The sequence below is a fragment of the Benincasa hispida genome, chromosome 10 (assembly GCF_009727055.1).
Source record: "Benincasa hispida cultivar B227 chromosome 10, ASM972705v1, whole genome shotgun sequence".
NCBI classification, from domain to species: Eukaryota; Viridiplantae; Streptophyta; class Magnoliopsida; order Cucurbitales; family Cucurbitaceae; genus Benincasa; species Benincasa hispida.
In genome coordinates, this window is record NC_052358.1 from 5,395,719 (window position 1) to 5,408,130 (window position 12,412).

Sequence of the window (12,412 nt, forward strand, 5' to 3'; positions counted from 1 at the left end):
AAGAAAGGAGGTGATCATATTGGTGGATTGTGGGGCGACTCATAACTTCATCCATCAAAGACTGATTGAGGAACTTAAACTACTAGAGACACGAATGGTGAAGTATAGGGTGGTAATCGGTAATGGGGAAGCGATACGAGGCAATGGAGTTTGTAAATCGGTGATAGACAAGTTATAGGAATTGGTCGTCAAGGCAGATTTTCTTCCAATGGATTTAGTGAGAATGGATGTGGTGTTGGGTATGCAATGGCTGTTCACCACGGGGTTCATGGGCGTTCACTGGCCATCACTGACAATGAGTTTCACGAAAGGAGACCGAATCGTGACATTGAAAGGAGACCCGTCGTTAACTTGATCATAAATTTCTTTGAAGGCCTTAGCTAAGGTTTGGGAGGAGGATGATCAAGGATATTTTTATTGAATTCCAGAATGTGGAGATCACGGATAACCGAGATGTGGTTCGTGACGGGACTAATCGGGAGAAGAAGTGTTACCAGTTATGATACTAACATTGTTAGCCAAAAGTGAGGGTATCTTCGAAATTTCAATTGAACTTCCACCTAAATGCGAGATTGATCATCAGATCATCACACGAGAAGGAAGAAATTGAAAAGCTCATGGGAGAAATGTTACAAGATGGTATTATTAGACCAAGTCGAAGCCCATATTCGAGTCCTGTTTTGTTGGTTAAAAAGAAAGATGTGTGATGGAGATTCTGGGTTGACTATAGAAAGCTGAATCAAATCACTGTTGCTGATAAGTTTTCAATTTCTGTCATTGAAGAATTATTAGATGAGCTTCGTGGTTTTGCGATATATTCGAAATTAGATTTACGATCAGGATATCATCAAATTCAAATGGAAGAAAGGGATGTAGAGAAGACAGCTTTCCGAACTCATGAAAGACATTATGAGTTTTTGGTGATGTCCTTCGGATTACCAATGCACCCGCGACATTTCAATCATTGATGAATCAGATTTTTGGGCCGTTTCTTCGTAGATTCGTATTGGTTTTTTTCGACGACATCCTGATCTACAGTTCTGATATTACTACTCATGAGATGCACTTGGTTGTGGTCTTTAATATTCTAGGGGATCATAAGCTGGCAAACAAGAAGTGTACATTCTGCCAAACTCGTATCCAATATCTAGGCCATTGGGTATCGCAAGAGGTGCGACGGAGAAAAAGTGAAGGCAATGATTCATTGGCCTCGACCAAAGAATGTAACGAAATTCAGAGGCTTTCTCGGCCTCACCAGGTACTATAGGAGATTTGTGCAGAAGTATGGACAAATTACAGTGCCATTAACTCAATTACTCCAGAAAAACGCGTTTAATTGGAACGAGCAAGCCAACCAATCGTTAGAAGAACTTAAACAAGCTATGATGACAATTCCAGTATTAGCTCTACCAGATTTTTCGCTTTCTTTTGCGATAGAAACGGATGCATCAAGATTTGGATTAGGGGTATTCTAACTTAGAACTCTAGGCCGATTTCCTACTTCAGTTAGAAGCTATCACCTCGAGCACACAAAAAATCTATTTACGAGAGAGAACTGATAGATGTGGTATTAGCAGTGCAGAAATGGCGACACTACTTATTGGGAAACAAATTTACGGTGATCTCAAATTAAAAGGTTCTGAAGTTTCTGATAGAACAAAGGGAGTTGCAACCACAATTTCAAAGATGGCTAACAAAATTAATGGGATACGACTTTTAGATCTTGTATCAACCGGGTCTTCAGAACAAAGCAACTGATGTGTTATCCCCGTTACCACCTACAGGAGAATTATTTGTATTAACTACACTGACGCTGTTAGTGTGGAGTTAGTATTGAAAGAAGTAAGTGAAGATGGAGATTTACAGAAAATCATTGCCTCGTTGAAAGAGGACCCGGAAGAGGAACCAAAGTATCAATGGCATCGTGGAAAGCTATTATATAAAGGGAGGTTAGTTCTTTTGAAACATTTCACTTTAATTCCCTCACACCTTCATACTTTCCATGACTCGGTTTTAGGAGGGCATTCCGGATTTCTTCGAACTTATAAAAGAATGTCAGGAGAACTATTCTGGCAGGGAATGAAGTCTGATGTAAAGAGGTATGTTGAGAAGTGCGAGACTTCTTGGCGGAATAAAACAGACTCACTGAAGCTTGCAGGACTACTCCAACCTCTACCAATATTGGAACAAATCTGGGACGACTTTGACCATGGATTTTGTTGAAGGATTGCCAAAATCTGAAGGGTATGATTCAATTATGGTGGTGGTAGATAGATTGAGCAAATATGCACATTTTGTTCACCTGTGACATCCGTTTTCAACGAAACATGTAGCAAAGGCTTTTATTCAGGAGATTGTACGACATCATGGGGTTCCAAAATCGATCGTGATGGACCGAGATAAAATTTTCCTCAGTTATTTTTTAAAAGAGTTATTTTCAATGATGGGAACAGTGTTAAAGAGAAGCACAATGTTCCACCTTCAAACTGATGGCCAGACTGAAAGAGTAAACCGTTGCTTCGAGACCTACCTGAGATGCTTTTGCAACGAGCAGCCATCTAAATGGAGTAAGTGGATCCTTGGGCTGAGATTTGGTATAATACCACATTCCACACATCGATTAAAACAACTCCGTATCAAGCAATATTTGGAAGAAAACTCCCACCATTGTTATCGTATGGGGAAAAGTAGACATCGAACGACTTAGTAGAACAACATTTGATGGCCAAGGATGTGGCTTTGAACGCTTTGAAAGAGCACTTGGTGATTACACAAAATCGAATGAAGAAGCAGGCTGATTTAGGCAGAAGGAGCTACAATAAGGTAGGGGATGATGTATTCTTGAAGCTCCGACCATACAAACAGAGGTCCCTAGCTAGGAAACGATGTGAAAAGCTAGCTCCAAAATACTATGGTCCATATAGAGTTCTGGAACGTATTGGAGAGGTGGCCTACAAGTTAGACCTACCCTCGGAAGCAAATATACACAATGTGTTTCACATTTCTCGATTAAAGAAGAAATTGGGAATGACGGCCCAAGTTCAACCGCACCCCCCAACGTTGACTAAGGAGTTTGAATTGCAGATGGTACCTGAGATGATTTTAGGGATGCGCTAGAATAGAGAGTTGGCTGCAAATGAATGGCTAGTGAAATGGAAGGGATTACCAGAGAGTGAAGCTACATGGGAGTTAGTGTATGTGATGAATGAACAGTTTCCCCAACTCCACCTTGAGGTCAAGGTGCAATTCGAGGCAAGCGATAATGTTAAACCCCCAATCATACATACTTATAAGCGGAAGGACAGAAGGGGAATTACACCCAGGATCGTGGGTGGAGGAGGGAATAACCGTGAGATAGGAGGTTGAGGAGAAGGGACCACTGGTTTGGCTATAAACGGAAGGGAGGGGGAGTCGGGAAGGGTTGGACATTTTGGGTAAAGCTGCGGTAGCTTTTGGAGGAGAGAATTGCCAGCCCTCTCGAATTGTGTTGGTTTAGTTTTCCATTTTCTTTCCTTTTCTGTTCTTGGTTATTTTGCTACTCAGATCGTACTTCTGTTTCTTTCACTGTAATAGTCGCTTTCTGTTCGTTAATATCAATACATATCCATCAGAGCCCTCTGCTGTTCTGTTTTCTTTTTTCTTTCGTTGGGTTTTACTGAGTGCAGGAAGAAGATACCTAACAGGTTACTCAATTTTTTGTTCTTTACAGTTGCATGCAGCAAATGTTGGACTGCAAACAGATAAGCTTGAGAATCTCAGAATTTCAATTGCAAAGGGATCTCCTATGTGGGAAACTCTAGACACGTGCATAAGAGTTGTGGACGATGAATCACTAAATTCATTGATTCCTCGGCTTGCTCATTTGATTCGGTCTGGAGTAGGCCTCAACACCAGGTCTGCATGATGCAAATTATCTCAACTTTTATTCAAGAACAATTCGAATTTTCCCTTTCCTTCTACTTGGTGCAATTCTTTTTCCTTCAAGCATCTCTTGTTCCAAACACATGGAAGTCGCTAATTCCTTATCTAGTGGATGGGATTATGGAATGAGAATCATGAACTAGATATGTACATAAAGCTAGGCCATTGTGAATCATAGAGGATAGCCGAGGAATAAAGAGTTCATAATTCAGAAAACTGAATGTTGTCATTTTTGTTGCCCGCCAGTATTGTTATATATGTGTGTGTGTTTATTTATTTATTTTTGTTATTATTATTTTTTTAAGTTTTTGTTTTCTTAATAGGGTTGGTGTTGCCAACTTTGTGACCTTATTGGTTCAAAAGGTTGGTGCTGATATCAAACCATATACAAACATGCTATTGAGGTTGTTGTTCCCGGTGGTTAAGGAGGAGAAGAGTGTTGCAGCAAAACGTGCCTTTGCTGCTGCTTGTGCAGTTGTTATGAAATTTTCAGCACAATCTCAGGTTCAGAAGTTAGTTGAAGATAGTACATCTCTTCATACAGGGGACAGGAATGACCAAATTTCCTGTGCTCTTTTACTGAAAAGCTATTCATCCATGGCCTCAGACGTCATGAGTGGATATCTTGCGGCAGTTATTCCAGTTATTTTTGTCTCAAGGTTTGAAGGAAATTTCTTTTTAGTAGACTAGCTAAACACCTATCTTGGTTTCTGATTTTCACATTGTTTCATTAATTCATACCCCTATTAACATAAAATAACATTGCTTAGCAAATCAGTAAGGATGCCTGACCGAAAGGATACACCACTTTAATATCTAAATCATGACTAATAGCAATTTCCATTAAGGAGTTATTTAAACTGGTTTGCCTAATGAAATATTACAAAGGCCATCAAATTTTTATGTATTACGAGATCATTCATCTACTATTGCTCCTTAAGCATGCTAACGTTCTTTTGAGATAATTTGGCAACTAATGTTCTTTTGTGATCACTCAGCCGCAAGTGTTCCTTAAGCATGCTAGTATTCTCTTATTTCATGTATTGTATGGACATGGGTGCCAAAGTGCCAGCTTTGTGCGGTGCATTTTGGCAACACTGTGGCCCAAAGGAGCTATATGCCACTGCTCAAGTTCAATAGTTTATAGACAAGCAAGAATGATAAGTTCTCTTGAAGGATGAACCCAAATTTACCAATAATCCTGTCTAATATTCCAGAATGAAAAAGGAAAACCTTAATTTTCTATGCTCTAACTATGAAGTTTTTGGCCTCCCACATATTTTCTATGGCATAGATGATTGTTTATATGTTGATAGAGCTAATGTGATGTTGTGTATTATTTGTTTATGCTCGTATTGTATCAGAGATCAAACCTTACTGTTTATCATTTGGGATTGGGTAATTTTTCTTCATTTACTTTCCAGTTCCATTGTTGGTTGGTTGGTTTTGCTATTAGTTTCATGTCTTCTTATTGCGCAGCGCTGCCGCCGTCCGTCTGGTCGGACGGGCGGGTTCGGCGCGGAAAAGAAAAGTTTCATGTCTTCTTATTATAAAGACAGTTATATTTACTTTAATAGAAAAATATATGGTATATGCTTCTGCACCATAAAGATTTACCATCTTAATTGATTAAGGTAATCGATGGCTTCATCTTTCCTGTAATCATTTAGGTTCTATTTACTCTGGGATTGAAAATATTAGTTTATGATTTTTTTAATTGTTTAGATTTGAAGAAGATAAGCATGTTTCTGGGTTATTTGAGGATTTGTGGGAAGAAAATACTAGTGGTGAACGTATTACTCTGCAATTATATCTGGGAGAAATTGTCTCTCTCATATGCAATGGAGTTACATCATCATCATGGACCGGTAAAAAGAAAGTAAGTAATGTTCTTTTCAATGTAACTCTCTTTTGTTTTTTCTTATTTGAATGATTTGTCTTTTCCATTTTTTTTTCTCCGCTTCTATCTTGTAGTCAGCACAAGCAATTGGCAAACTTTGTGAAGTTTTGGGCGAGTCCATATCATCTTATCATCAAGTCCTGCTCCAATCTCTTATGAAAGAAGTTTCTGGCCATATATGGGAGGTACGGTTATATGATTTTACTTCTTACCCAAAAGAAATATGCTGTTTGATTTTCAGGAATAGATCCAATGTTGAAGAAAACTAATGATGGAACTTTTAAGTTCTAGGAAATTTTTTCTTTTGACAAACATAGCATGAAATTACCTCATCATGCTGGAGTAGGATGAAGAGGGTTCTGGTATTATAATAGAATTATGAAAAAAACTGAGTTAATAATGATGGGGATTCCTTAGGTACCTTAGCTGTTTTTGTTTCTTGCTGTGACAGGGAAAGGATACCATCTTGTATGCACTGGGTGCTATTTCTTCTGCTTGCCACAAATTAATTTCTACGGCAGATCCTGCCATGCCCGATGTCATTGTAAACCTGGTATCTTCCTCTTGCTCCAAGAAAGCAAAGAAATTCCGAGAAGCAGCTTTTTCTTGTCTTGAGCAGGTGCATAATGTTTCTATTAATAGAGGTCCCAACCTCTCATTAACTCATTCATGAATTGGGTTCCTTTTTGGTTATTACTTATGTCATCTATGGATGTTAGAATTTCTTAGGATTATCTTGGAATTTAATTTATAGGAAATAGAGACTAGTTTGTTTGTCTTCTAAAACCAGAACAAAGATTTTAATACCCGAGACGGTACCTTCCTTTTCTGGAAAGATTTAAGATGTCTGATTGATGTGGCTAAAATATGATGCGTTAAAGTAACTTTCATGGTGAAGTTGTACAGATGTTCAATAGTTTGCTGTGTAGATTTTTTTTATACTATATGTGTTTCCTATTTGAAAAGTCTCAATAACCATGACTATTGTGGGGCTAGGTCAAAATGTCGAGTTAGGTATATGGAGTAAATTGTGGTGGTTGATTGGTGCATAGTGTCCCTCAACCCCACTCTCCCGACCAAAATGTTTTCATTTGAACTTGAAATTCCTGTAGATGAAAAACTTCCTAGAACTATTAAGTATGAATAAGTACTTGCTGCACTATCACTTGTTAGATGTTCTATGAACCAAAAAGGGCAAATGCTGTTTTGGCGAACTCTTCAACTGCACCTTACTGCATCTACTATTATGTTAGTTATTAAAAATCATTGTCTAGAAAAGCTAAAGAATTAAGAACAAAAGAACGTTAACAAATAATATTCCTAAGCTGTTGCTTGAATGATACATTGGTCGTGAAATAGGCAATGCATTTAAAACAGAGTGGCTATCCTGCAACTTACTTCCATCGGGGCTTTTTTCAGGTTCTAAAGGCCTTTGGCAGTCCCCAATTCTTCAATATGGTATTCCCATTGTTATTTGAGGCTTGCAAATCAGCGGATTCTGGCCAGGCATCTCTGGGAGGGGTTGCCGCTAAAACAGGTTCTTACTTGCTACCAAATTTTCTGTTTTTGTAGTAAGGTGATTCATTTTCATAAATTTTCTCATGAGTGGAAGTGGGAACATTATTCTGATGTCCCTGTCTATGTAGTTTACTTTGATGTAAACTTCAAGAAAGAAAATATATATATATATATATATATTATATTGGATAGAAACACATTCCAAATTTTTGTGATGAAACAAGTTGATGTGAATGTTTGGTTGCTCGTTTTTCAGATGTTAATGTATTTCTACAAAATTGCTAACATGAAAATATGATGAGGAATGATATTGAAATGTTTTCTTTTTCTAACTCCCGTCTCTATGGCAAAGATACTAATGTAGCCTTAAGGAGATAAAAGGAGAATTCTCTCCAAGAATCAAGATTGTGGATCTTTTATTAGAATGAATAATGTGTTTGATACAAGAGGGAAAGGTTCCTATTTATAGAGTTTTATTACTAGTGGAGTAAAAAGAGAATTAAACTAGAAATTACCTAGTTTCCCAATTAACCCCTAGTCTTCTTACATCATTCTACCCCTCTAAAAAGAAAACTCGTCCTCGAGTTTTAAAAAGAAAAAAAATTATGAAGTAAACAAGGAATGAAATAAAATTGTTCAACAGAGTGTGACCAAACCAACCTCCGACATTTTGAACAAAAATATTATGATCAAAGGGATAAATTCGAGAAAAAAAAATCCAATATGCCACCAAAAGATGAACTTCTCCATCGGCCATAAACCTAAAAAAGATGTTTCCTTCAAGCTCATTCAAAACCGTATTCAAAGGACCAATCATTAAAAAACCACCTTCCAAAGAGAATCGTTCAAGAATCACGTCTTCTTTATCATTCGCTTCAAGTTCTTCGACAGTTTGGGGATCCATTTCTACTGCAATCAATATGTCGTTGTTCTTGTTTGATTCTTGCTTTGTGTTCGATACTTCTTTTCCATCTTCTTCGTTGGATTTTTGTTCTTCACATGCGACTGTTTCCAGATCAACATCTTCAAATTCTTGTTTTTCTTCAATTTTATCTTCAAGATTTTCTATTTGAAAATTTTCCAACCGTGATTCCTTTGTTTTTTCTTCAGTATGTGAAATCAATCCGTTTTTTAACTCTTGCAAATGAATTGATAGTTGATCAATATGTTGAGTCATTTTCCCCAATGAATGTTGGATTTCTTTTGTTGTTTTATTTATTTCCTCCAATGCTATGGGATCAAAGTAATCAATGTTGGATTCTTGGATATGCCTCAATCTCGTAGTGGGTATAGGATTCATCCATTGATTTTCTTGACTCAACCTTTCTTGATCGTGTTTCATAACTAAAAGAATAATTTTGAATCTTGAACGTTCTTCTTGGGCTGAAAAAATCCATTCTTGATGATTTTTTAATTCATCGGACTCCCAATCTTTACGTTGATTTCTTGAAAAATGGATTTGATTGGATCGTTGGGTCCTTTTTCGATATTACCGCCTTCTTATTCCGTCCCAAACTGCCTTAGAAACATCATCGGAGTCACTTAAATCACTAGAATCAAATTTCCAATGTGGATAATGATAGGTTCTTTGAGAAAATCGAGCATGGGCAAAATTAGTATGTTGGAATTCTTCTTTTGAATCACTTGAGTCAGAATTCCAGCATTGTTTTTGGAAGTAAATTTGATTTTCTTGCCTATACCAACTGCTGATTTTTTTCTTGGATGTCCTCTTTGATCAATAGTAGTCCATTCTTGTAAAATTTTGATAAATCTTCAGTTTCTTCTTTCTTTTTTGGAATTTCAAGGGTTCCCCCTAATTAGATGTGTGTTGTTTGGCAATGAGCAAAACTCACAAAGCTCCCTCTTGTGATCGGCGTCGCCAAGAGTTTCCCGCTCTTCCACCGGCGGCAGTCAACGTTGGCCCAGATGGATGCTCTGATACCAAATTGATGTAGCCTAAAGGAGAAAAAAGGAGAATTCTCTCCAAGAATCAAGATTGTGGATCTTTTATTAGAATGAATAATGTGTTTGATACAAGAGGGGAAGGTTCCTAATTGGGGGTAAAAAGGGAGTCAACCTAGAAATTACCTAATTACCTAATTAACCCCTATTCTTCTTACATCAGATACCTTGCACGGGCCAGATCATGAGAATTTTGATCATCTGTTTTTGCACCATCCTTCTGTTCTTTAATTTGGATTAGGTTGTTTGATACTATTCATGATCGATTGACCTCATTCTTATTAATTCTATGCATGCATGTGCGTGTGTGTGTGAGATGGGGGCATTGGGGAATTCTTCCTATCTGTAATCACATCAATAGTGAACTATATTGGGTAACATGAAAAGAGACATCCATAAGTTTGTACAGGAATGTCCTATTTCCAGTAAAATAAACCAATGGCCCTTTCTTTTGCGGGATTCCACTGTCGTCATGCTGAGTTTATGGGTCGGGGACTTCATTCACCTCAATCTATAGCCATATTGGTATCATCTACGCTTTCTGTTGTTGAAGGTGAATGAAAAATTATCAGCACGACTTTTTAGGCCCTGTAAAGTGCTCAAACGAGTGTGGCATGTGACCTACTGCTTGGACTGACCATCAGAGGCACTACTCATTTCTCTCAGCTATGTGAAGCATTGAGAGATTAAACTGAATGGTAAGTGGAATTGGAGTCTGCCTTGAGTGTTCATCAGGCTTCTTCCGACTTGCTCTAAATTTATGTCGTAGAAGAACCTGCCTTCTTTTGGAGCACCATCGGCACCTCTAGATGTGATTGAATGTCAAAGTTTTGGCTTTGGACCTAGAGGAAATAGGTGTCTTCTCTAGTCAAGGATACCAATTTAAGAAGCCGTAAAATGGACAATCACGGTATTAGGTAGTCAGAAAAGCCAGAGTGGGCGCATACAAAGAGGGGGAAATCCTACATCCGAAAGAACTGCAAGAAAACACTTTGATATTAGGAAATAACGGCTGCAGAGTTAATGTTAAGAAAAATGAAAGATATGACCGAGAGCTCCAAGAGGAGGCTAGATTGCAATAACTATTGCATCCTTTTACACTTCTGCATATTTTAGTTCAACTACATATAGGGTTGGAGATTCAAACTTCTTACTTTTTTGGTCGATGTCTCGAGGATATATGTTTTAACTAGTCAAGCTATATTGAGGTTGGCTAGTACTTCTATTATTATCTTGAAACATATTCTCTAATTCTTTCCAACCTAATTTTCTACAAATTTGCTTGCTAAATTCAGTCATTTAGTTTTATCTTCATGTTGAATAGAGAACCACTACGAAAGAGTCTGAATGAGTTCCTTGATCCATCCGGGGAAAGACAAAATCAATATAAAAACTAATAAATGGAGGGTCTCCTTCTATTTATTGCCGTTACATATTGTTGCTTGTGTGTGTTCTATATCGTCACAGATTTATGCTCTTCAACTTGCATGTGAGACTTTACAAGTTTTGATTGCGTTATGACCTGACTTAATTTATGCAGACTCAGATGATAGAGGAGAAACCTCAGTTCCTCGAGAGAAAATTTTAAATTGCTTAACATCTTCCATCAAAGTGGCTAATTTAGATGACGTTATTGAACAACAAAAGAACTTGCTGTATTTGATTACTACATCCTTGTCTAATGGCTTTCGATGGACCGGTATCAACTTCTCTTCTAGTCTCTCTTGTCTCAGCCTATAGTTGCCTTCATTGATGTTGAAATTGTACATGTCACTTTCAGTGAAAACTTCGACCTTTTTGTCAATCAATGAACTTTGCTCAAGGTTTCATGAAGTCTTGCGTCATGGTTCTCAAGGGAGGACTAAACTTGATAGCATTATTTCTTTTGTTCTTGAGGTAAGTGATTGCTTATATTTTCCATATGTTATTGTTAAATGTCTGAAATAAAATTTTTCTTTTCATCTACAGTTATCTCATTCTGTATCACCTTTAGTAGTCCAATGCATAACCACCGTCAAGATTGCTCAGGTGTGTTATCGATTCAACTTTCAAATTAAATTTTGAATTAGTATGCTAATTCAACATGATAACTTATGTAAATCTCGTTTCCTACCAATTGCCTATTGGAGATCATAAAGCTATATACTTATTTGTGTGATTTTTTTAATATCAAATTTAGGTTCACATCAGTGCTTCAGAATGTCTATTGGAGATCATAATGTTATATTCTGACTTGCCGTCTGTCCACCGAACTGACATTGGAATCAAAGCCGAGCTTCTTCATCTATCCCAGATTGAGAAAAATGAAGTTGCCAAATCATTATTGAAAACATGCATCGAGAATCTTGAAAACCTCCATCAAGATAAGATCCAGGAAGACTAGACGCTGCACTTTCCTTGAGCACAACACAATTGGTTAGTTATAGCCTTTATATATAGTTTCTCTTATTCTTACATGGCAAGTAACTTAGAACATAATTCGGATGGTATTTCTTAATACTTTGTAAGCCTCTTTTAGAGTAAAACTTGAAAACTACTACAATAAGTTTGCATTTTCACACAAAATAACCTACAGAGCTAGGAGTCCACAAAGCAAGAGGCAAATAGGTACAGAAGGCTCCACTCTTTGCATTAGGCTCACGAGGATCTTACACGGCGGAGCAAACTCCTCTATTGTCTTGCATTTCATCTGGGTCCGTCCTTATTTTTCACTGAGGTTTTGCCCATCTCAAAGCTTCAGTGAACGAGAATTTTAAATCATTACATTTTTCATTAGGACTTTAAAGATTATCTTCAGATGTCTCAAGCTTGGCTCTTGCTATGAAAGGGAGCTGTTTCTCAGGGGTCCTGTAAATTTATTAAGATTTGGATCTTTGGCAACACCCAAAGATATTCTTATTGTGAATTTATCTTAGATATCTAGACATATTAGTCAGTCTTGAGCCATGACAAATTTCAATCTTTTGGTTCTGTTAATTCCAAAGCTAAAGCCACTATAAGAAGTTTTGAACATGTAGGGTACTAAATATACAAATCGGGACCTAAGGCTAAGGCCAGAGGTTACTTGGATTTAAAAGCTTGCAGACCCTAATATCATTTACCATTACTCAA

General features: G+C 37.4%; 1 protein-coding gene across 1 annotated transcript in view; it reads left to right on the plus strand.

The window, feature by feature from the left end:
• The window catches only part of LOC120089274 (proteasome adapter and scaffold protein ECM29), a 57,649-nt gene extending 45,237 nt beyond the window's left edge, over positions 1–12,412 (plus strand). The window contains exons 26-36 of the mRNA XM_039046693.1: positions 3,710–3,894; positions 4,245–4,580; positions 5,647–5,800; positions 5,896–6,006; positions 6,273–6,440; positions 7,241–7,358; positions 10,842–11,000; positions 11,082–11,197; positions 11,270–11,329; positions 11,481–11,716; positions 11,877–12,412. Of these exons, the coding sequence (XP_038902621.1) occupies positions 3,710–3,894; positions 4,245–4,580; positions 5,647–5,800; positions 5,896–6,006; positions 6,273–6,440; positions 7,241–7,358; positions 10,842–11,000; positions 11,082–11,197; positions 11,270–11,329; positions 11,481–11,684 (1,611 nt within the window). The 3' untranslated portion in view covers positions 11,685–11,716; positions 11,877–12,412. The remainder of the gene's footprint in view (positions 1–3,709; positions 3,895–4,244; positions 4,581–5,646; positions 5,801–5,895; positions 6,007–6,272; positions 6,441–7,240; positions 7,359–10,841; positions 11,001–11,081; positions 11,198–11,269; positions 11,330–11,480; positions 11,717–11,876) is intronic.